The 26,305-nt window shown below is 37.2% G+C and overlaps 1 protein-coding gene across 1 annotated transcript in view; it reads right to left on the minus strand.

Annotated features, from left to right (window-relative positions):
• Positions 1–6,074, minus strand: part of LOC150091381 (LYR motif-containing protein 2) — a 30,128-nt gene extending 24,054 nt beyond the window's left edge. The window contains exon 1 of the mRNA XM_090383569.1: positions 5,595–6,074. Coding sequence (XP_090239695.1) covers positions 5,595–5,639 — 45 coding nt within the window. The 5' untranslated portion in view covers positions 5,640–6,074. The remainder of the gene's footprint in view (positions 1–5,594) is intronic.
• Positions 6,075–26,305: the final 20,231 nt, after the last annotated feature.

Here is a 26,305-nt window from a genome sequence, read left to right on the forward strand (position 1 = left end):
TGTTATGATTTCAGAACCAGGGTTCCTAAATTAAAATTATGGAGGAAGAGGTTTAGACTGGATTGCAGAAAGTTTTTTTTGTAGCCAATGAGTTGTTAGTTAATTACTGGTCGCCTCCATAAATGGCTGAGGCTGATAGCTTGGAAAAATTCGAGTCAGCTGGATAGGTATTTACACGAGGTGGGAAATAAACAGATTGTTATTTTCCTTTTTATATATTTTTTAATTTTATTTAGTTATCATATATATATACTGTATATATATATATTTTTTTTTTTTTTTGGCTGGTGCAACAACTAATAGCACATGAAACAAATAATACATGAAACATGACTGAAGTGATAAATGCACTGAAGGGCTCCAAAGAAAAACAACCAAACTTGCTATATCCTCCAACAACTTTAATAATCTCTGTTGTTCTTTTAATCATCTCCTGCATTCATTATTTATTCATTTGCACCAAGTAACTTTCAGGGTTGTGTAAAGACTTTAAGTTTCTGCCTGGAAGAAAACAAGAAAGAAGTGCTGCCTCCCTCCCCACATAAGAAAAGCACCTAGGGTGGATGGGATCTATCCAGTTATATTAAAGGAGGCAGAAAAGGAAGTAAGCAAACCCTTAGCCATCATTATGAGAGCATCCTTGGACTCAGGGGGAGTTCCCATGGACTAGAGATGTGCATATGTATCCCCAGTTCACAAAGGGTGATCTAAGAGTGACACGAGTAATTACAGACCATTTAGTTTAACTTCTGTTCTGGGGAAAATAATGGAGTCACTGGTTAAAGATGCATTTCAGGATCATCTAGAAAAGACTGCAGCAATAATTTAGGCACAACATGGGTTTGTTAAGGGAAAGTCTTGTCTGACAAATTTGATTGGGCACTACGATGTGGTTACAAAGGAACTGGATGCAAAAAATAATTTTGATATCATATACTTGGATTTCAGGAAAGCTTTTGACACTGTTGCACATGGAAGACTACTGTACAAATTGGAGCAGTATGGTATTAAGGACAAGTTGCTACAATGGATAAAAGGGTGGTTGAGTGGGAGAAGACAGAGTAGTATTCAATGGACGCTGCTTTTCGTTGCAGAATATCTTCACCTTCTGAACTTGCTTCTGCAGCATTTTCGTGTATCTTCTGCTCTCTTTAAAATACCAGCAATCTGGGTTTGTTTGCCTTTGCTTGACAGATCTTTGTAAATATCTTGGTATGGAGCTAATCATGTTCGAAGCTCCCTTTTGAACTTTGTGCTCCTTTCAGACCAACGATCTGCATTCTGCCATCCCATATGCTTTTTAGTGTAAAATTTGGAACTTCAGAATTTTGATCTGCACTATCATCCTCTTAATTGATTTGGTTTACATCCGATGCCATTTCCACCAAATTGCTTTGCCAGCCTCTTTTTCTACCAGTAATTCATGAACGTCTTCAGTAGTCCTATCATCAAAACCTTCCCCTCCTACCAACTTAGTAAGTTCTATCACATCAATTCCGTTTTTTGCCGGTTTGACCATATTTCCTAAATGAGCTAACTCAGGCCATACATTTTTCCAACACCCATTTAATGTTGACGGTTTTACTACTTTGAGCCATAAAGCTATGATTCCGATATAGTCCACAACTGAAAAATGTGTTTTGAAGGGTGCTCTTTTATTTTCCTTAGGCATAATTTAGGGCTTGAATTAAATTCACAACAAAGAAATTATTCTAATACGGTTCTTAAGAATAAAGTTTAGTAATACAACGTACACAGAAAAATTTAAAAACGATCAAATAAAAGCTAAAATAACATTACAAAAACTTTAAAAGTAATGAACTGCACACTTTGAAGTTTTTTTTTTGTGGTCTCAAACAAGCACAAGTTCAATAGCACCGTACCTAACACAGGGATTTCTCAATATTTTTTTTTTTTTTTTTGCATAACAACTAGTGGAGTCACCAGCAGGATTTCACAAAAAATATTGGAAATGTTGAAAAATTACATCCAACATAGCAGGATTTCTCCCCCAAAAAAGCTGAAAAATACCACATTATGTGAGGGTTCCCCCCAATTTTCTAACCGTTATAGAGTGAAACTGTATCATATAAGTACCATGTTGTGCGAGTATTTCCTCAATTTATCAATCGTGTTAGAGTGAAACTGTCTTGTAGTAGTACCGTGTTATATGAGGGTTGCCTGTATTTATCAATGATATTGATATCATTGATAAATATAATGTCGAAGATTGGAGATAACACCAAGGTTGGCAGGGTTGTTAATGACAATAATGGCATTGTACTACTGTAACAGGATCTAGAAAAGTTGGGAAGATGGGCTAAGAAGTTGCAACTGAAGTTTAACATTGACAAATGCAAAATAGTGCATATGGGTAGAAGTAACCCCCTGAGAAACATACCAACTGTGTGGTATTACACTTAGGGCAGTAGAAAATGAAAATGACCTGGGAGTAATTGTGCCCTCTTTAGGGTACTATTATTAATTTGTAAAACATTTTTTATTTATTATTTACAGTACATAGATGTTCAAATCTTTAAATGAATTACTTGTTATTATGACCTTGAAGCAGCTTTTCAGCCAAAATCCTCTACAAATTGTGAGGTTTTTCATAATTAGAATATTAGTATTAGTAGATTCTGCACTTGCTCTGACACGACCATGGTAGAACCAAGCCAACATTTCGTGTTGCCTTGGTTTGTGTATTAAGAATTTACAGATAAAGGAACCACTAGGTGGCAGTGATCACAGTGTACTGATGTGGGATTTACTTAAAGATATAATTACCACCAGGAATAGTAGTAGTAGTAGTAGTGGCATGTGATGCAAGAAAGAATGTGCATGAGCTTATGCAGCATCAACCAAAAAAAAACACACCATTCCCTCCAAATGCCTGTCCAGTTCCTCTTTAAATTTATTCAACCTATCAACTTCCACAATGAAAGATGAAAGTTTGTTCCAGCAATTAACCACCCGCTGGCTAAAGGCAAATTTCCGCACATCTATTCTACATCTGTCTTTTCTTAATTTGAATTTATGGCCCCTTAGGTTCGTAATCTGAACAAGTGGAAGGATCCCATCAGAATTCAGCGTGCTCAACCCATTCAAGGGTAGAGGAAAGGGTTTTTGCTTCCGTAAAGGTGAGTACAGTGGTCTCAGACAGTTTTTTAAATTCTGTACAGTGGGATCAACTGACAATGTTACCAACAATAAATTCTAAGTGGGAAGCATTCAAGGAATTAATTGTGGATGCTACTAAAAGTTTCATACCTATTAAGAAATATTGTTCAAGGTTTAGGCCTAAATGATTATCAAATGAACTAATAAGACTCGTGACAGAGAAGAAAAATGCATGGGATGCATATAAATTATCAAGCGACTCAGAAGCCTATGGCAGATATAAACTAGTCTGTAATCAGGTCACAAAGGAGGTTAGGCAGATGAAGGCAGATTACGAGAAATCTTTGGCAAAAGATTGCTAAGAAAAACAGCAAGGATTTCTTTACTTATATAAACTCTAAAAGGAAGGGAATGAATCTGATTGGTCCACTTGACATTGATGGTTTGACTGTTGATGATTCTGCTCAGATAGCAAATAAACTGAATGAGTATTTTGCATCTACATTATAATTATTATTATTATTAGCCATATGGTGCAAGGAAGCCTTAAGGTTTGAAAATGGCAGAAGGTTATCAAATTGTAGCAGGGTGCTTAATGATTTTGTAATAACTAAGAGAAAAGTGGAGGAGAAATTGTTGAAGTTAAACATAAGAAACGCACCTGGGGTGGATGGGTTCTATCCAGTCATATTAAAGGAGGTGGCAAAGCAACTAAGCAAACCCTTAGCCATAATTATGAGAATATCCTTGGACTCTGGGGAGGTCCCCACAGATTGGAGATGTTCAAATGTATCCCCAATTCACAAAGGGGGATTGAACAAAGGGGATTGAAGGGTGACACGAATAATTACAGACCAGTTAGTTTAACTTCTGTTCCAGGTAAAATAATAGAGTCACTGGTTAAAGATGCATTGCAGGATCATCTAGACAATCTAGACAAGATAGCACCAATAATTCAGACACGGCATGGGTTTGTTAAGGGAAGTCTTGTCTGACAAATTTGATAGGATATTATGATGTGGTTACAAAGGAACCGGATGCAAAAAATAATTTTGATATCATATATTTGGATTTCAGGAAAGCTTTTGACACTGTTGCACATGGAAGACTATTGTACAAATTGGAGCAGAATGGTATTAAGGGTAAGTTACTACAATGGATAAAAGGATGGTCGAGTGGTAGAAGACAGAGGGTGGTAATTAATGGGTGCTGCTCTTCGTGGACTAATGTTATTAGTGGAGTCCCACAGGGTTTCGGTGTTGGGTACTCTGTTGTTTTGTATATTTATCAATGATATTGATGAAGGTATATCAGGCTTAGTGTGGAAGTTTGCAGATGATACAAAGGTTGGCAGGGTTGTTAATGATAGTAATGGCAGTGTGCTACTGCAACAGGATCTAGATAATTTGGGCAGATGGGCTAAGAAGTGGGAACTGAAGTTTAACCTTGACAAATGCAAAGTACTGCATATGGGTAGAAGTAACCCCAGAGAAACGTACCAATTGTGTGGTACTACACTTAAGGTGGTAGAAAATGAAAAGACCTGGGAGTAATTGTGCAGTCAGATATGAAGTTTTCTGAGCAATGCAGACAGGCTGACAGGGTAGGTCATGGGTTTTGTCAATGATATATAGGAATTTTGCTAGCAGGGAAAAGGAGGTAATTGTCCTCTGTATAAGGCAATGGTCAGGCCACACCTTGAGTACTGCATACAGGTCTGGAGGCCTCATTTTAGGAAGGATGTAGATTTGCTTGAGCATGTACAGAGAAGGGCAACAAGATTGGTGAGGGGAATGAAGGGATCCTCTTACAAGAGGCTTAAGTTCTGCAAATTGCAGTGGCTGGAGACTAGGCACCTGCACGATTATCTGATTGAGGTGTATAAGGCCTTGAACGGATTGAGCACGCTGAATTCTGATGGGATCCTTCCACTTGTTCAGATTACGAACCTAAGGGGCATAAATTCAAATTAGGGAAAGACAGATGTAGAATAGATGTGCGGAAATTTCCCATTAGTCAGTTTGTGGTTAATTGCTGGAACAAACTTCCATCTGTCGTGGAAGTTGATAGGTTAAATAAATTTAAGGAGGAACTGGACAGGTATTTGGAGGGAATGGTGTGATCTTTTTTTTTTTTTTTTTTTTTGGCTGATGCTGCATAAGCTCATACACTTGCTTTCTTGCATCGACTTCCACTACTACTATTACTTTTCAGTCTAACAACATTTTAAAATATGTTCCTAAATATTATGTATCTATACTGTGATTGTTATCTTTACTAACAATAAAAAAATATAGTATATTAGCAAGATGGGAGCTAATAATGCCTCTTAATTGACGGGTTTATATTATTAACAATGAACCGGTCATTTTATTTATTATTATTATTATTATTTTTTTTTTTTTGTGGAAGCGTACGAGCTCCGTCTCATAAATATGACTATAATTAATAATAACCAGAAATTTAATACTCACCCTCGACAAAGACATAACATTTTCCGGTAATTTTTTCCGATTCATATTGGTCAATTGCGTTTTATTCTTCAAAATCAGCAAATTCGACACCAAAGTAAAGCATACTGATGTATTCCATAACAAGCATTCAAAATCGGATATTTTGCGTGTTATACACTACGGTACAATGCACCCGAAAATGTTATTTTTTAAGTATTATGACCGCATAATTACAAAGTTATATATGCAGAATACTCCAGGATACCAGTTACGTATGGCTTCCCTACAGCTGCGCGTAGAATAATATTCCCTGTTACCACAAAACCAAAGCTTTGTATAAACTTCTAGGAAGCTGTGCGTAGAACTGCTTCTGATTTTCTCAAGCTGATTACTCTGTGACTCTATACACAGCTTTTCTTCCGCTATATGATGCTATCCATCCATCAAGCACAGAGTAGTTTTACCACAGAGGCTCACATCTGGGGAGTATGGACTTGACACACACAGGATCCTGAGATGGATATCATCATCATTCTTCTCTTTCTTGGTAATTTCCTTCTCTTTCTCTCTCTCTCTTCAGAGTAACTCAGAATTTTTTTTTTTTTTTTTTGCCTGGTGCAGCAAAAACCTCAGGCTTCCTTGCACCATATGGCTGATAATGATAGTAAGATATCTTACTACTCTGTGACATCAAGGTTAGTGGTACCCATTATTTTATGATCGACTCCCTTTAAAATTTATTGTGAATCCGCAAGCTTTAATTTTTTATTGGGAAAAACAAATAAACAAAAAAAAAAAACGTTCACGCTAATTTTTTTTTCTAGAATAGAATAGAAATATTTTTCTAGAATAGAGATAAATCAAAAACTACGTAATGCAAGGAGGGGTTTAAAAAAAAATGTGATTACGCATAGAGGTGAACGTATTATGCTACGTTACTAGAAATGGCAACGTTGTATTATACATATAGTGACCAGATCCTTAGCATTACAATGTGGAAATATAGGGGGTTCAACTGCCTAGAAACAATATACACATATCTTTTTTTAATTTTTTTTATATATAAAAAATATTCACATACAAAATACAAATTAAATACATTGACTTCTTTTAACTAAATTTATAAAATAAAATATCAAACTTCTTTAAAAAAAAATAAATTAATTAAAACAAAAAAAAAAATATATATATATATAGGTGTAAAAACACCACAGACAACTCTTAAAAGAAAGAAAGAACTACGATAGTAGTGTAATGGCATAATTTCAACTGTATCTCATATTGTGCTCATCCTTCACGAGTTACCATGTATTGCACTACCTCGAATAAGTAACGCTTCACTAACCGAGAAGACTATTGTTATTTATTCTCAGTGGGCACCATCACCACCCAGACGGTACCGAATTGAAAATGGTATGGGATAAAGATTTCAGCTATCCTCACACTATCCCTATGAGACTGAGAAAAGAAAGAAAGAGGTACGAAAGTGACAGTAAGAGAGGAAGAGGAAACGATGCCGTAGAAGAATAAACGGGACAGTCAGTCCTAACCCTCGCACACACAAACTCAAAGCTCCATTCCCCCATTAGGCAATGCGTCCTCACCACAGAGGACTGTTATTACCCAATCGGGGTCCCACAACGATAATTAAATTCTTCCCACTGGTGCCGTTTCTGACTATTTGGCCTTCATCAGTGGGCTGGTGGGCATCCTGGTTAAACCAGATGTGCTTTGCAGTTCTCAGATATTTCTGTAAAATTAAAACCCATCAAGTATTCTATATGGGTCCTGCTTTGGAATCACATAGTGCTCTATACTGTACTTAAAAAAAAAAAAAAAAACCTCCCCATACTCCCTGCCCCTTGTAAGAAACAGAAAGGGGCAGTCACCTTCATTCACTCATATTGTATACCTTCCAACACAATTGGACTGCTCCCTCTCCCACAGACACACTCTAAGGAAAGCCCAGTCCATGTGACCACCAGATTGGCAGCCATCTGGAGTTGGCTTGCCCTACATGGGTTCTAGGGTAGTCCCCCTCTTTCATGCTCCTTTTATTACATGCAGCTTTCAAAGCTCAGCCGCCGCGCATGCGAGAGAGAGGGAGACCAAATGCTTGCAGCTGACTTGGTCCCTTTCCCTCTAAAAACTAAGCTAATCAAGTTGTTACGTCCACTTCCCCTAACTTAGACTAATCCTTACCATCTAAGCTGAACTTATATGTTATTATCTAGTAACCGACATAAAGGTGTGGGGAAACACCATAATTGTAAGAATCTTTGCTTTCCAAGTTGTGGTAACTCTAGTGCCAAAAACAATCTGATTGCAGCATATATCATTCGAAGAGCGCACTTTAACACCTCCACAGCAGAGCCTTCTTTTCTTTTCCTAATTTTCCAAGTCTGATATTTTCCTTCGTTTAAGAGGTTTGCGGTAAGAGGTATCAGGATGCGCGTCGCTCTGGAAATCGGGGCCGGAAACTGTAAAAATAGTATTTGTTCCATGGTCAAGCGCGGTATTCCCATTGTTTTGTGCACACGGATCTAGATACGCTGAATAACCAGACAGGAGAAATATGCATGTTTCACTGTTTCACGCGCCTTGCAGAATAAACATTCAATATTCACATCCCTTCAAATTTGGCTTTATTCATCTCCACTGGCAAGTGCCCGTGTATTATCTTCCATGCCAGGTCTTTTCGTGACTCATAACCTATATGGTGATGATGTAGGTTATTAAACATCTGAGTTGTATCCAGTCTCAGCCAGCCTCGCGGCATCGGCACTGGCGGTACATTGATATCGAATAACTTTTAATATACCACTGAAACTTTAAGCTTGTTTCCCCTGTAAAGACCTCTGCAGATAATTTTTGTAAATGTTTAATTACCAACTAATAAAATGGCATTATTATTTCAGCTGTTGGACCAGTATGTTCTATTCCAAACCAATCAGCAAACCTCCCCATATTATACTTGACTAAGGCAGTCAATGCAGGCGTTCCCCATAGAGCCGCTCGGATGTGCTTTAACACATAAGCCCATCTTTTTTCCAAATTTCTGCTTTAAACATACTCAAAAGCATAAAATCTTACATCATACATGTAAATGCAACATAATCTACAGCACATGATAGGTAATACGGCCTCCGTAGCCGAGTGGTCAGGAGCGGGAGTTCAGTAGCACACGCTCCTTGAGTAGACCAGGGTTCAAGCCCCTGACTGCTAAATACGGTCGATCTGCCAATTCGCACTGGACCAGCGTGGCAGATTATGGTCCATTTCCCTCAGCATGAATTGTTGAGGAGGCTTTCATCCTGGAGTGGGTTGATAATGGCTGCACTTTACCTTTTACAACTACTAGGTCATCCACTGATGACCCCTCCAACAGCTCAAGGTGCCCTCAATATCAGTATTTTTAAATCGGATTGGGTTAAACCCATTTGTAATAATAGGTTAGCAGATTCTGTATACCATACTCCTTTATAGTTTATGGTAATAGAACTGACTACAGGAGAGATGTCAATTTTTTCCCTTATTTGATTCTTTAAATCTATGTTTAAATTATAGTACCGAGTTTTAATTTGATGTACTTTGCTAAGCTCAATCCCTCTTCCAACAATCTGGACGTCGAGAAGGTAGGCGGAAGGAGATCTTACAGAAAAGAGGTCAGGTTTGCGCACCCTCCACTTGGGTTACAAACTGCGGTTCCTTTTGGACCTCTCACTCCTTTTGGGACAACCAATTTTCCACAAGGTTCACTATAGCATCGTGCCGCTTTATATGGATTCCATGAGTCCGCGACTCGACCGTATTGCACCCGGCCCGGTATTGCCTATCCGAACTTTGCCCTCGAGATGTTCTAGAGAGGGTCGGAAGGGCATTGATCATGGTTTTAACCAAGTCAATAAATATGTGGCCGGACAGCAATTTGGTCCCGTCACCCTCCCACCGATGCTGCAATTTCACCTGTGAGGAGTTTCTGAAACAGTTGCCATCAAAATAGGAGCGCAAGAGCCCCCCCCCACCGCCTACTAAATGCACCTTTATTTCTTAATGTCTGAGCCCCATCCTTTATCAATTTATAAGCTCCAGTAAGCTCTTTGGTTATTAACCTTTCGAACTTAATAGAAATTACAATCTCCAAATAGGATGGGCGCAGGCTCTCAAGGCGATTCTTATTTAATATTGGGATACCCCAGCGAAGAGAGGGAATCCCAAGTCCTCCCTCAGCAATGTCTGCATGGAAGTAAGGAGTTACAGTATCTTTAGGTAACCTCAACCAAGATCTTATAGATGTTCTTATAAGCATGCCTATCCCAGTTAACCTAGCAGCTGTTGTTTTTCCAAACGTCAAAGCGTGGAAATACCTAGGTAATAGGAAGACTCTTAAAACAAAAAGTCGCTGTTGTGGCAGCTCTTAATCGCCCCAAAGCTTCTTCTAAGTAAAGATTTGGGAGGCCTTTCCCTGTAACATCAAACTTAACTTCCAGATATTTCTAGCACTGCTGTACATTCCCCGATGGTAAAGATTTATCGCCTATCACAGACTGCGCCCCCTCAATCTTACACTTTTTTTCTTTCCCGGATGGGACACAGGACAACGTCCAACTTTTCCCCATATTGACTGACAGCCCTCTCCTCTTGAAAAAGGAATTTACATTGTCTAAAAGGCACTGCAACCCTGACTGCACAGATGCTGCTATGATGAGATCATCAGCGAAGGCGAGAATATTTATATTGAAATCCTCCATGTCAAAACTGGCATATGGGGTAATTTCAAAATCAGCATATCTAAAACCATGTTAAAAAATAAAGGAGACAACGGATCTACTAGTCGTACACCATTAGTAGGTGAAAATTACTTTGTCTCACCATGAAACCTCAAATTGGTTGAACAGTTTTTTTGCAACATATACACATATTTCAAAATGATACAGGGACGCGCTTTCTTCTAAGGGCCTTAACCACTTCAACTGTGGTATCGCATAACCCCCCCTCCATTGCACTTCCTGGAGTATAGCCTCTGCTGCGTCACTTCTTGTTGCCTGCTGTTCCAGAAAATTTAAATAATCTTCGAGTTAACTTTCTCTGCGTGCCGTATTTGAATGATGTAATTGACACAATGTTCATCAAAATTGGTACCAGAATTGTCTACATAATACAATCCCTTCCGGAGAAAGATATTATTCCCAGATTCCACTCCGCCATAGCATTCTCCCAAGAACCCAGCAGTTGCCGAGACGTTACTGTCGGGCATTTCACCAAAGGTATCCCCAGGATAGTTACGGGGTCTGCCGAGACCGCGAGGCCCGCTGGAAATTGTAATGGACCCTTCCATTCCCCACTGTTTAAGTTTTGTCTTGCTTTTGTTTAGACATAGACCACTAGCTAAACTGAAATTGCAGTCTGCGCGGGTAGCACAGTGGTATCGTCACCGTCCTCCACCCACACCGGGTGGAAAAGTCCTGGGTTCGAATCCCGTCGATGACGCGAAGAACTTTAATGGGCTTTTTTCACTCCGTGGCTGAGTTAGTTGGTCTCAGGCGTAGATAGCAAGGTTTTTCTCCACAGTAACGGGGTTTTTTCGTACAGCAAAACAGGCAAATCAACCATAGGACATACGCAATTTAAAGACACAAATACGGGTTAATGTATTTAATTACGGGTAACCCTAAAATAATAATTTGATTTAAACTGAAATAGTTGAAAATGTCCAGTGCTCCCTGTAGTGAACTTCTGTCCGCTAGAGTTAAGACCACGTCATCAGCATTTACAGTCAGGATGTGGACCAGAAAGATGAGCCCCTCTGATGTTTTTGGAGATGTCAAATTGCCTCTAATGCCAATGAGAATAGTGCAGGGCTCATTGGGCACCCCTGTCTAACCCCCCGTTCTAGATTAATTTTATCTGAGCTGTAGCCATTAATCAGTAGAGTAGGTTGTGCCCCTTTATACAAACTAATAATAGCAGTTCTTAATAGAGAACCCATTTGAACTATATGTAGCAAACTACTTAGGTATACACGGGAAAGCCTGTCAAAGAACTTGACTAACTCAAGAATAGCCACCACTACACTATATCGCTTCTGCTTACAATATCCTTGCAAATTTTTCAGAAATAACAGATTTGCCATCATGGATCTTGCTGGAATTGCATATGTTTGATTACGGCCTATAATGTGCTCTAAATGCCTTTTGAGTCGAACGTTTAGCACATTGCCGTACAACTTATAATGTATGTTGAGCAGCGACACTGGCCTCCAATCGCCCACTTCTTTTCCCGTTTTACCTTGTTTTTTAAGAAATATGGTTTGGGATTCTAAAAACCCTATCGGGACTACCCCCTCCGAGAAGATGACAGCCAAGACTGGTCCAATTTCCTTAAATGTTTTTTATAAAATTCTACTATTAGTCCATCTGGCCCTGGCACTTTACCTCCTTTCATTTCTTTCAAGGCTGACGATAGTTCATTCAACGAGATAGGTTGGTCCTGCTCTTGTCTATGTGATGCCAGAAACCATGGCATTTCCCAGCTTTCTGGTAGAGCTGGTCCTCTAAATGCCGAATAATTTATGATACGTTATAGAACGGGATCCAGAATTATTACTATGCCTTACCCGTGTCACCTTTACTGCCACATTCCTTGGGACGTACATGCTGTCAGTACGGGTCCCGACCGTTCCCCTAGACCAGGTTGCTCCGTGATTTATAGGGTATTTCCTTCTCCATATATCTACCAGATCGTGCTTTAAACACAAACTGTTAAGCTCCAAAGAGTCCCCTGTGCCTCCTGTAGGGTCACCGTGCCTGTCTTGTCTCTAACTGGGTCTAAAACACAAATCCAGTCTCTTCCCAGAATAATCGATCGGACCCCCCCCCCCCCAACATAAAAAGGATATAAGCTATTAAATGTTCATACCCGCTCAGGAGCTGTGTTTGGTGCATACACATTAATGAGTTTTATTGTTTGCGAACCCAATCTCCAGTCAATGCAGATTATTCTGCCTTCTATGTCTCTTTGAAGATTGCAGAAGTTTCTTATAATTGGTGGTAAAATTATAATGCCTACCCCCCCTGGCATTCCTTGCACCAAAACTCCAGAAATTTAAACATCTAAATCTGTTCTGGAAATAACGTACTTGGACCCTATTAAAAAAATTTACTTTTTTGAATAACTAAAATTTTTACTCCTAGTAATAACATGCTTCTCCAAACATGATGCTGAGTCTGCACTTGGGCAAAACCCCGTATAGTATGTTCTAAGTGCCATTAATTACCATGTTTAATTACCATGTGCAAATGTGACCCCAATTCACAAAGGAGGATCAAAGGCTGACACAAGTAATTATAGACCTGTAAGTTTAACTTCTGTTCCAGGAAAATTAATGGAGGCACTAGTTAAAGAAGCACTGCAGGATCATTTAGACAAGACTTCAGTTATAGCTAGGACACAGCATGGTTTTGTTAAGGGGACGTCTTGCCTGACCAATTTGATTGGATATTATGATGCAGTCACAAAGGAACTGGATGCAGGGAATAACTTTGATATTATATACTTGGATCTTAGAAAGGCTTTTGATACTGTTGCACATGGAAGACTGCTGCACAAATTGGAGCAGTGTGACATTGGAGGCAAATTGCTGCTGTGGATAAAGGGGTGGCTGAGGGGGGAGGGGAAGACAGAGAGTGGTAATCAATGGATACTGCTCGTCGTGGACTAATGTTATTAGTGGAGTCCCTCAGGGCTCAGTGTTGGGTCCATTATTGTTTTCTGTATTCATAAATGATATTGATGATTGTATATCAAGCTTAATGTCGAAGTTTGCAGACGATACAAAGGTAGGCAGGGTTGTCAAGGACACTACTGACACTATGCTGCTGCAACAGGATCTGGAAAGGTTGAGCAGATGGGCTGAGAGGTGTCAAATGAAGTTTAACATTGACAAATGTAAAGTACGACACATGGGAAACAGCAACCCCAGAGCAACTTATCAACTCTGTGGTACTACACTGACAGTGGTAGAGAATGAAAGGGACCTGGGGGTGGTTGTGCAGGCAGATATTAAGTTCTCTGAGCAGTGCAGACGGGTGCAAGAGTAGCTCATGGTGTATTGTCAATGATATCTAGGAATTTTTCTAGCAGGGATAAGGAGGTGATTATTCCCTTGTATAAGGCAATGGTCAGGCCACACCTAGAGTACTGTATACAGGTCTGGAGGCCTCATTTCAAGAAGGATATAGAGCTGCTGGAACGAGTACAGAGAATTGCAACATGATTAGTGAATGGAACAAAGGGGTGCTCTTACGAAGAAAGGCTTAAGTTTTGCAAATAATAGTGTCTGGAGACTAGGCACTAGCGAGGTGAACTGATAGAGGTGTATAAAGCCTTGAATGGTTTGAGCATGCTCAATGCTGATGGGATTCTTCCTCTCGCTCAGAATAATCACCTGAGAGGGCATAAATTCAAATTGAGGAAAGACAGATGTAGGATAGACGTGCAGAAATTGCCTTTAGCCAGCGGGTGGTTGGTTGGTGGAACAGACTTCCATCTTTTGTCGTGGAAGTTGATAGCCCAAATAAGTTTAAGGCTCAGCTGGACAGGTATTTTGAACGAACAGAGGGGTGAAGTGGAAGTGGTTTTTTTTTTTTTTTTTTTTGGCTGATGCTGCATAAACTTGCTTTCTTGCATCAAATGCCTCTACTAGTGCTAATGCTATACAGTTAGCTTTGCCTCAGAAATTTTAACTATTTTGTTAGAGATATGCTTAGAGCGTATAGGATCTTGCCAATTTCTTGTTCATGGCCCAAGAGCCATGAAAATCGAGAATTACTTAACTGCTGGAATATTCCCAGTAACGTCTGCCCCCACCAAATTTCCAAAAAATATGTCCCTCCCCATAAATTGAATGTTCTCTACTTTACCTTCCCGGGTGAGTTCAAACATTATTCTGGGTTCCCCAGCCGCTGCTCCCACTCTGTTAACTTTTCATTTAATGTTTCCAGTCCTACTAGTACACATTTATTTAAATGCCTAACTCCCAATAGCTTATCCCTACCTTCATCTATTCACCTTCTATTTCAGAGTCATTCCAAATTCTATTTCAGAGCCCCTTCTATTTCTGAGTCATCCGAACTTAACTCATTCAGATCTTGTATTATTATTATTATTATTATTATTATTATTATTATTATTATTATTATTAGCAGCAGCCATATGGTGAAAGGAAGCCTGAGGTTTATGCTGCACCAGCCAAAAAAAATTCCCGAGTTACCCTGTATGATAACCTCTCCCTCTTCCACAATTTGCCTCACCCCCTATGCTTTCTTTGTCTTCGTTTTCACCCCTTTTCTGACCTCTCGCTATCTCTTCTATTCCCATTAGATCGGAAGTTTCCTGTGCAGAATTTGGAATCTCTTTTGCCTACCCTGTTTCAATTATTGAATTCCCTTGTTCTTCTGGAATTATCTCTTTGTTCACTCCCTGTGGTTTTAAAATGACTATACTGTTCGGCTGTATCGAGCTCCCTCATTTTCCCTTTCCTCCTCCCCCTTTTGTGACGTCCGCATAAGAACGAATAGAACAGCTACCCATTTTGTGGATGGTCTTTTCGTATTTGCTGCATGCTCTCGGACATTCGTTGCTAATATGCCCAACTTCTTTGCAATCGAAACACCGCCCTTTCGTGCAGTGTATGCCTAAATGGTCCAGACTACTGCATTTTAAGCACTTTTTTCACTACCCCTCTATAATTCAAGAGTAGTCGATTTCCCATGACATAAATGATGTTGGGGACTGGCTTTCTCATCTCCATCTGTACCGTAACTTGACCTGCATAAAGCTATGTGAAACCCTCCCAGGCATGCATATTAATTTTCGCTACTTTGCCTTATTCTTCTAGGTAGTTTTTCAAATGTGTATTCGGCATTTCAATCGGGTAACGTTCTATAGTAATGTACTTCCTACGAGATAGGGATGTACCATCTGATTTTCAAAGGGAAAGCCTCTCAACAATATATCTCTGGTTAAGCAATCTTTACATACTATTTGATATTTTCTCATCGGCAGGAGAGTAAACCCCCTGCAATCTTGATAGATTCACATATTTGCCCAATCCTTCAATAACCTGTCTTGGTTCATACTCAGCATCTAAATTGAATTCCAAAGTTCTCTCACAAATGAACATACTCATTTTCAAGAGAAAAAAAAAAACAGACAAAAATGTGCCCTAAGCACTTAATCCCACTCCGGCAACTTTACCCGAGTCAGTAAAACTTAAAATTTTTAGCAAAGAACTTAAGATTATAACTTACTCTACACAGAAAAGTTTTTCTCAGACTTCAGAAGGCTATGAAATCCCAGCAACGTTTCAAGGCTTGTTTGCCTTTCCTCGGTGGGGTGGGCAGATACCACGGTATTGCATGACAAACCAGTTTTGAAGATAATTGCACACTATGAGAGATGCCAAAAAGTGTACATGATAATGTACACCTTTTGGCATTTTAGTAAGACTAAAATGCAACTGGGCATAATATTTTTAAGAGTTATAATTATCTATATAATATAGGTGTAAAAGCATCACAGACAACTCTTAAAGGAAAAAAACCAGTCTTCTCGGTTAGTGAAGCGTTACTTATTCGAGGTAGTGCAATACATAGTAATTCGTTGTGAAGAATGAGCACCGTATGAGATGCAGTTGAAATGACCCCCATTACACTCCTATCGTAGTTTTTTCTTTTAAGAGTTGTCTATGGTGTTTTTACACCTATATTATATAGATAATTATAACCTTTAAAAATATTATGCACCAGACTGGTGAAGGGAACAAAGGGGTGTGCTCTTATTAAGTAAGGCTTAAGTTTTGCAAATAGCAGCTTCTGGATTCTAGGCGATCTGATTGCGATGTATACGGCCTTGAATGGATTGAGCAGGCTCAATGCTGATTGGATTCTTCCTCTTTCTTGGGTTACAAACCTAAGGGGGCATAGATTCAAACTGAGGAAAGACAGTTGTAGAATAGATGTGTGGAAGTTTGCCTTTAGCCAGCGGGTAGTTGATTTCTGGTACAAACTTCCATCCGTTGTGGAAGTTGATGGCTTAAATAAATTGAAGGCAGAACTAGACAGACATTTGGAATGAATGGATCAGTGAAATGGGAATGGGTTTTTTTTTTTTTTTTTGACTGACGCTGTATAAGCTTGCTTTCTTGCATCATGTGCCTCTACAAATGCTAATGTTAATGCTATATCTTCATCAACATAGTTAATAATATTGAAAACAGTAACAGGCCCAGCCAGGGCGAGATTTACACATAAGCTAAACAAGCTACAGCTTAGGGCCTCATATTAAAAGGGGCCTCGCTCCAACTTAAAAATTCTTTTTTAATATTGTCACAGTGAACCCGTAATGGGCCTCATATATATTATAGCTTAGGGTTACAACAAATTTAAATTCAGCTCTGGGCCCAACACTGAACCCTCTGAGATCCGATTAATAGCATTAATCCAAGAAGAGTGGCACCATTTCTAACTACCCTCTGTCTTCTACCACACAACTGTCCCTTTATTCATAGAATCAACTTGGAATTAATGCCACACTGCTCCAATTCGTATTGCAGTCTTTCATCTAGAAATTTGTAAAATGCTTTACTGAAATCTAAGTATGTGATGTGAAAATTATACATTGCATCCAGTTCTTCCTTTCTCAGTGCATCGTGGTAACTAATCAGGTTGATTCCCCAAGTCTCCATTTAACAAATCCGTGCTGTGATTTCCCTATAACTGCATTTCTGTCAAGGTGATCCTGCATTATTTCATTAACAGCTGGTTCCATTATTTTCTCTTTAACAACATTTAAGCTTACACGTTTGTAATTACCCATTTCACCTTTTGATGCTTCTCGTGCCTTGTTAATAGAAGCGATACAATTTTCATATCACCAATCTGTAAGGAACAAACCACTGTTACTGCTTCTTTTAAAATACGCTCTGTGATGCTGAAATTGCAGCAACATCCTCAAGGAACAGGAGTATAGAGAATATACCTTGCGTAGGCTGACGACAGCCAAGGAATTAACGAACAATGATAAAAGTTGCAGACGCTAATATGCATGCGTGTGTGACACATTTAATGATACCAAATAATGCTTACAATGGACAGATCAATATGATGTAAATCCACTACGTTGCAGACACATTGAGGTGAGTATCTCAGAATTGGGTCTTCGTTGAGTCAGAATTCATTCAGCCAGGTATCGTTATTAATGCAGCCTATTACTAAGACGTTTTAAGGCACTTGAAAGACCAATACAACGTAATCTACTTCGATCAAAACGTTCGCTTCTTCACACGATGGTATGCCATCTCACACGTCATTGCCGTCCGTCCATTTTTGAAGGCAAAAACAAAACATTTCCGCCATACTGCACTCACCATATTCAACTCATTTCTCACCATGCGAATTTTGGCTGTTCCCAGTGGCGTAGCCAAGGTAGGGTCAGCAGGCACATTGTACTCCCTGACACCGAAATCTGGTCTTGTGGCGCGCTTTTTTTAGAAAGCAAATCGAGCCTTTTATTGTGAATGTACCCGCTGACAAAAAATCCTGGCTATTCCTAAAATCAAAATATCACAAGAAAGAAAAACTATTTGAGCTAATTCAAGAAACCCAGTCAAACCCAATGAGCTGTCTGAAATCAATAACAAAATCTTCGTGGTAGCACAGTGGTTCATCACCATTCTCTTCATAGTTTGTGGAAAAGGTCTGTGTTTGAATTCCATTCATAAGTGGTAAGAAGGAGAACATTTTAGCGGCGCCATCCACACTGGGGCAAAGTTAATCAGCCTCAGGCGAGGACAGTAAGTTTTTTTGTTATTTTTTTTAACCTACAGATTCTTTTTTTTCCATACAGCAAAACATGAAACCGACCAGAGGACACATGTAATTGGGGACATAATACATGTGGATAAATGAGCTTGCTCTCTTGGCTAATTTTAATATGAATTTAGAAAGAAGCTCTTGCTGTATTTAATAGTACATGAGTAAGACAGTAAGTAGAAGTCATCGGGGTATAGTTAGTGTCAGTATTATCATCATCATCATAGGTAGCCATCCCAGCTGGTTTCTCGATCAGCATCTATTGTAAAACTCATGAAATAATTGTTCCACATTTTTGTCTGTCTCTTCCTTCAAATTATCCAGCGATAATATTCTTCTTCCTCTCTTCCTGCGCGGGTAGCACAGTGGTATCGTCACCATCCTCAACACTTGGTAAAAAAGGCCCGAGTTCGAATACCGTTGATGACGTGAGGAACTTTAATTGACATTTTTTCACTCTCTGGGTGGTTAATGGGTTTCGGGCGTAGATAACAAGGTTCCCCCCCCCCCAGAAACTGGAAATTTTCGTCCAGCAAAAAAATGCAAATCGACCAGAGAACGCATGCAATTTACATGGAGGACAGCGATTGAATAGATGTGCCAACTGTGCTTCCCACGAGGGCAGCTTTTTCAGTACCAGAGACGTCTACACAAGCTCAGAAATGATGCACATATTAGCATGTGAACACACACACACACACACACATATATATATACGGCTATATATGTATGTGTATAACTTATACAGCATCAGCCAAAAAAAAAAAAAAAACAGGGTCCTGAGCTGGATATCATCATTCTTCTCTTTCTTGGTGATTCTCTCTCTCTCTCTCTCTCTCTCTCTCTCTCTCTCAGGGTAAATCAGAAATTTTTATTTTGGTTGGTGCAGCAAAAGCCTCAGGCTTCCTTGCACTCTTTGGCTAATAATAACATCCATTTGCTCTAAAGGTTTGTCCGTTAAAGTAGGTTATTTTCATAAAAATTCTCAATAAAAATAATATTATCGCGGATTTTATAGTGGATTTGACTTGACGAATGGCGACACTAAAGCCGATATTACTATATTTGGGCCAATATGCAGTGTATAAAGATAGCAGAAAACTTTAAACTGTACGTTTCGAGTTGTTTGTATCCGCCTTTCTCCATCATCATTCCCTCATTACATTTTAGGGCTTGTAATTATTAATGTTACAAAAAACAGTTATATTGTGTACGTGTCTCCTTCTTTCATTGGATTACTGTTTGCTTAATCTGCTCACCAGATGGCTCGATAATTGTAATGAACCACCTGTTACATTTTGTTCATATTTTGTATTGTAGATAGTCGGGGTGTGTGCGTGCGTGTGTATGTTGTCTATTATTTATTTTATTTTTTTTTTTGCTTTAGTTGGTGATATTGTTAAATTCGTTGCAGTTGAGAACATGTAACCACCATACGATTTTCTTTAGAACATCGCTGCCTTTGGTAAGATAATTTGTCCTTAAAAATAAATAAAAAATAAATACACTTATTTAATTTAAATCTATACTATAATTTATTTTGAAATGCCCAACGTTATTGTGCTGTAACATGAAATTTGCGTAGTTCGTTTGATTATATATTATTTGTATTTAAATCAAAGTTACTACCTCCAGAGGTGGCGTGTTCATGGTTGAAGTTTGAAACTTGTCCTCGTAACACGTGCAGTGTTATTATTTTTATTTTACATATTTATAACGTTTACATTTATAATATCAGAATTTAGGTTGGGTTTAATATGTTTTAATAAACGTGCTAGGTTCAAATACATTTTATGTGTGTTTTGATCAAAATATTAAACACTTTTTTTATTTAAAGCAAATTTGTATTCGGCTTCTTAGAGATGCTTGAATGATATCCTGTGATATATGACTTGGGTTTTACATATTTGCATTAATTTTTTATTGTTGACTTGATAATATTATATACGTTGCCAAATTTAAGTTATTTGTCATCATATTGGTGGGAGGGGAGCATTTTATCTCAGGAAAATTTTTATTTGTTGTAAACAAAATAAAAATAAGTAATTATATATATATATATAAGCTAAATTAAAATAGGATATTGCCAGTAGCATGGCAAACCAGTAGAGTGAAAATGAACTAAACCAAATAAAATAACAATAACAGAAAAGTATAGGGGTGGGATAAAGTAAAAAAAATATACATTTCTGTATTTAATTTTTGGATTAATTTGATTATATATATATATATATATATATATATATATATTCCCCAATCCATTTTTCTAACTATTTTAAATTTAAACAGTTAAATCAGTAACCAAGACCAAATATGGAAAGGTCAGGAAATGACCACCGCATATCCCCGGAGCAATATGGCCTTAGTTGCTAATGTTCCTAAAAACCCAACAACAGTAACCAAGAATTGGTTATTTTATGTATTATGAAAATGAAATGCACAAGGCATAATTCTTATGGGTTTTGGTAATTAATTATATAGTATCGGTGTAAATACACCATAGTTAACCCATAAATTTGAACTACGTAAGTAGCGTAGAAGGCATCGTTGTAATTGTATCTCATATTGTGGTTGCCTTCACAACGAGATAGCGGTGTTGCACTACTTCGAATAAATAACGCTTCTCTAGTAGAGAAGACTACTGTTATTTATTTTCAGAGGATACCACCACTCAGACGATCGTTTCGAAGCTATTGTGAAAAAAAAAAAAAAAAAAACCCATTGGACCAGATCTATTAAACCAAACAAATGAATTATAAAATTCAAACCTATATCATGGAACTGTTTTGATGAGAGCCTAAGAGATCTAGGTTTTTATCAAGAAAACTGAATTTTGTAATAAACGAAAAAAAAAAAAAAAAAAAACCCAGGTGCTTTTTTCTTCTTTTTTTTTTTTCCAAATAACTAAAACCAGTACTTAAGATAAACCTCATCTCCAACCAAATTGCACAGAAGAGGTGGCTCTCCCCCACCTTTTCAGAAACTTATGGCTTCATCATCAATGGGCGGGCAGGTACCCTGGTAATGCAACATGCCATCACGGTTGTGAAGATCCACAATATGAGAGATGCCAAAGGATGTTGGTAAAAATGTACAGTAATTACAATTTTAACAACATTTTTACCAAAAGGTGAAGATTATTTTTGCTATTCAGTTATAACGTTTAGCGTTTTTTCAAAAATAATACTTATGTTTTGATTTTGTCCATACGAGGAGAGTTTTTCTAAAACTCTCCTGATATGGACAAATTCTTAGAATAGTGCCGCACTTATTTTGTTCAAAATAGAATCAATGCGAGGGATACCAAATTCTGAAGCATTTTCTCCAATTTAAAGAAAAAATTACTGACACTTACTTAAATTTTAAAATATCTTAAAAGAATACACAAAATACGGATTGTATCTAGGTATCACGCATACATAATTAACGTTTTCTTTTCTTGTTGTCAAAAGAATTGTATCTAATAAAGAATGTAAATCTACAAAAAAAAAAAAAAAAAAAAACAACAACAATAACAAAAAAAAAACAGTTTATTGATTATTATAATGGACTGACGCGAAGTTTTTTTTTTTTTTTTTTTAAATCTCGCGTGTAGCGTGTTTTAAGTTTTCCTTTGATATTGAATTATGCACTTATTTCGCACTTAACCGCGGATAATGATTTTTATACACATTAAGCAAATGACTAACTTAATTATAAAAAACTAAACCATATACACATACCGGAAAATGCACACTCACAATATTTGCCATTTCTCCTCTAATCTGTGAGGCCTATTCACAAATGATGTAATGCGATTAAAAAATTGTAACATTTTTTTTTTTTTTGTAACATCACCTACCCTTCCCAAAACAATTCGTAACAACCGCTTTGTGCCTAAATAATGGGAAGCATTATTACATAACGAAATACTCCAGTTAGTCATTTGTTTTTTTAGTTGATGCTGCAAAAAGGGGCTCGCATCTGGTTGAGTATGGGCTTGGCACACCCAGGGTCCTGAGCTGGATATCATCATTCTTCTTTTTCTTGGTGATTCCCTTCTACTTCTCTCTCCCGGGGTAATTCAGAATTTTTTTTTTTTTTTTTTTTTTTTTTGGCCGGTGCAGCACCATATGTAAAATAATTGCACCATATGTAAAATAATAATAATAATAATAATAAGCTTGCTTCTTTGCCTCATTTGGTAGTAGTAATACTAACCCATTATTTTTAAATAGAAGAAATTTCTTACGTGAATTTCCCCCTCCATCCATAATGAATTGTAACATTTTATCTAGTCTCTCCCCTTTTTTTGTATTACGTAATTTGTAGATGCACCAAAAAAAACCTGATAAGGGTAGTATGTAAATAAATTGACATTTAACTCCCCTCCCCCCACTTCTTGATACGCCACTGCTTACAATATGCAGTAAAAACAAATTGATTAAAAGTAAAATAGTGAGTATGCTGTTATTTATCAATTAAACACTACGATATTATATGCATATCCGAAATACGATTTTTTTACATGCTCTGTACCTAAAAAAAATCGAATTCCAGAAAGAGAGAAAATGGATATGGTGGAGACAATAGTAGTGATGGGCATTATCGAAATAACGGATTATATGCAAATCACTTGAGCTTTAGTTTTGATAATATCGGATCGAATCCCTCCACTGTCGTTTTTTTTTCTTCAGTTTTCTTGTTGACGATTTCATAATCGACCAATTTGCATATAACAGATTATTTTGATTATTGTAATAATAGATTATTAATTATTCGATTATACCCATCACTAGACAAAAGCCTTTTGCGCATATGGAACACTCCCAAAAAGGCTACAGAAAAAAAAAAAAATAAATAAAAATAAATAAAGCAGTGCAAAAACATTTGTGGGAAAGGTGGCCTTACAGGGGAACATTTTTGAATAGATTGCTTTCGTTTTTCGGTATATTTTTCATATGTCCTTGTTTAAAAATCAGAAATGTGAATGAATGATTAATGTGAACATTTTTGAAAATAAAAAAGGTTTTCTCAGAGTTTAAAAAAAATTGTAAAAGAATCGGAGAAAAAAAGCTGGAAATTTAAGTGCAAACTAAAAATAAAATGCATTTTATTTTTAAAAATGTGTGTCACATTAATGATTCATTCACATTTCCTGATACTGAAAGACCTGGAAGAGCATATATGATCAACATATTCCCATACCACCATCGTCTCTATGCAAAAAATCGAAAAAGGAAGCAATCTTGTTTTTAAAAGTGTTATTCCATGTGCTGGTTCATTCACCTTTTCCCGATTTTAAAACAAGAGCATGAGGGTTGTATTCACAAAACGAAAACCTGAAAGGAAGCATCCTTATTTACAAAAAAAAATTTCACATTAATGTAAAGTGACCAGATCCTTAGTATTCCAATGCGGGACATCAATTTTACAACCCCCCCCCCCCCCAAAAAAAAAACAATATAAATATATATATATATATATATTTTTTTTTTTAATTTATAAAAAAATGGCATACAAAATATAAATTAAATGCATACACTTCTTTGAACTAAATTTATAAAATAAAATATCACACTTCTTAAAAAAAAAATATAGCCTATATATTTTTTTTCACATATTTGTTTTATTTCACAGAAATAAAATAAATACTTTTTATTTTTCCACGAAATGAATTTTTCTTAATAGTTCTTCATTATTTGCTATTTCTTCGTAAAATTCTTTACAAGAATTAGCAAAATTGCACTTCAACTTGTAGTACTGTTTTCAGTGTTTCTATGGTCAGTTATGTTTTCTCTGACGTCCACAACTTATTTACTACCGAAAAAACTCTTTCCATTGCACCATTGGTTCCCGGAAAACATAATGCAAAACCGATTACTCTTTTCAATTTTCTTAAAAAAATGCAAAATCGTGATTCATGATACTGTATAAGTATGCAGGCTACTTGTCCAATCCGGGACAGTTTGCAATGCGGGGAAAACGACTTAAATCCGGGACTGGCCCGCATTATGCGGGACATCTGGTCACTTTACATTAATGGTTCCTTCATTACTCTCATATCTGGGTGTCGCATAAGTTAAAGAACACTCAGTGAAATTCAATGCAATTCCAGTACACATTTTATTTTAGTTTATTAAGTCCCATAAGTTCCAGGAGGGTGATTGCATTCTTGATATTTTTGTTTATTGTTATTTCAATTTTTTAACACGAGGAATACCAGTCCATTTACGATTAAAGAACTTGTTGCTGCAGTTGGTTTCAAACAGTGACTGAAGTCAAACTGATTTTATACAAACGGTACCATATGGTCTTATTTGGCGAGCTGAAAATGCACATTCAAAAGGAGCCTTCAGCATAGTTGTAATGAAGACTTCTTGTATGTGCATCTGGGGTTTGTCAGGGCATAGGTTATTACCCATGCCATGTTAAGCTGCATGATGCCTCACATGTGGAGGACCTTGTGCCACATCATAATGATAGAGCTAGGAAAAAGAAGTTGAAGAATGTACCTTTTGGGATATATATATAAGTGATAAAAATGTAGAAAAATAGAGAATTATAGAATTAGCGAAATAGAAAAGTATTCAGTTCAAAAAATAGTGTTTTATATATATATATATATTTATTTTATTTTTTTCCGTTTGAGCTCCCCTAAGTTCGGGGTCCTGACCATACGATGATACGTCACTGAAATTTATAATTGCATTACATTGTGTGTGCTGGAACTTACAGGACCGTGTAGCTTTTACTACTCCTGAATTTTCAATAAATATCTGTTTTACTCCAAAACGACCACATAAGGTCAAAGAGGTTCACTACTAGAATTTTTCACTGTATTTAGTAGTCATGTAGAATTCTACGGTCATTCAAATGTATGTGCTTTTGTGTCCGACCGCTTAGCTATAAACAGAAATATTATTTAATGTTCTAATGTGCAATTGTATAGCTTTGTTATTTAGTTTCGATTTTTTTTTTATCTTTGGCGTTATAATCCCGGGATTTATTACTATTGGCCATATGGTGCAAGGAAGCCTGAGGCATTTGCTGCACCCAAAAAAAAAAAAAAAAAAAAAATTGAGTTACCGTGTGTGTGTGAGAGAGAGGAATCACCAAGATATCCAGTTCAGGACCCTGGATGTGCCAAGCCCATACTCACCAGATGTGAGCCATTTGACAGATATACCTCTTTCCCCCCACTTTTTTTAAGTTCCTTTATTCGTTTGTTTAAGATTGATTAAATGGAAAATTTTTGGAAATAAGGATGCGTACTAATATCAAGTATCTTCTTTCATCTTCTGGATCTTCCACCATGTACAGTACTAAGTACTATAGGTACTAGTACCTCTTGTGCTTGGGGTTTTCTTAAAAAAAAAAGGTTTTTTTTTTTTTTTTTATTCAGTAAAGTATGGTTTGGGGCATAACGGTAACAACATTTTATGGCGGCAGACCTTGGGAAAAACAACAATAAAAAAAATAATAAAATAAATAAATAAATAAATGGAAAAGTCTGGCGGGGCCTGGCTCCCAACACCTCTGGACAGGACCGTAATTAGGCTCTGTGCATGGGACTTACGCAGTGTCAGGGCCGACGAAAAAAAATAGGAACCCGAAAAAAGTATAATCAAATAGATTTTATTACAATAATAAAACTTTGAACTAATTTTTAAATACAAATCACTCAGATACATTTTTCGGCATTTTCTGTTAGCAAAATCATTAACAAAGTTATCAAAGTTCATATTTCGAGTAAGTTAGTGCTGGAATAAATGCTATGTAAATAACTTCAATACCAAACTTATAGAAACGTTGACAAATTTCTTTAAGATCAAAAAATCGGATTTAATGAAGGGGACATTTTAATGTTTTATATAATGC

This window comes from Mastigoproctus giganteus, chromosome 1, assembly GCF_048544385.1.
Source record: "Mastigoproctus giganteus isolate SK-2022 chromosome 1, ASM4854438v1, whole genome shotgun sequence".
Lineage (NCBI taxonomy): Eukaryota > Metazoa > Arthropoda > Arachnida > Uropygi > Thelyphonidae > Mastigoproctus > Mastigoproctus giganteus.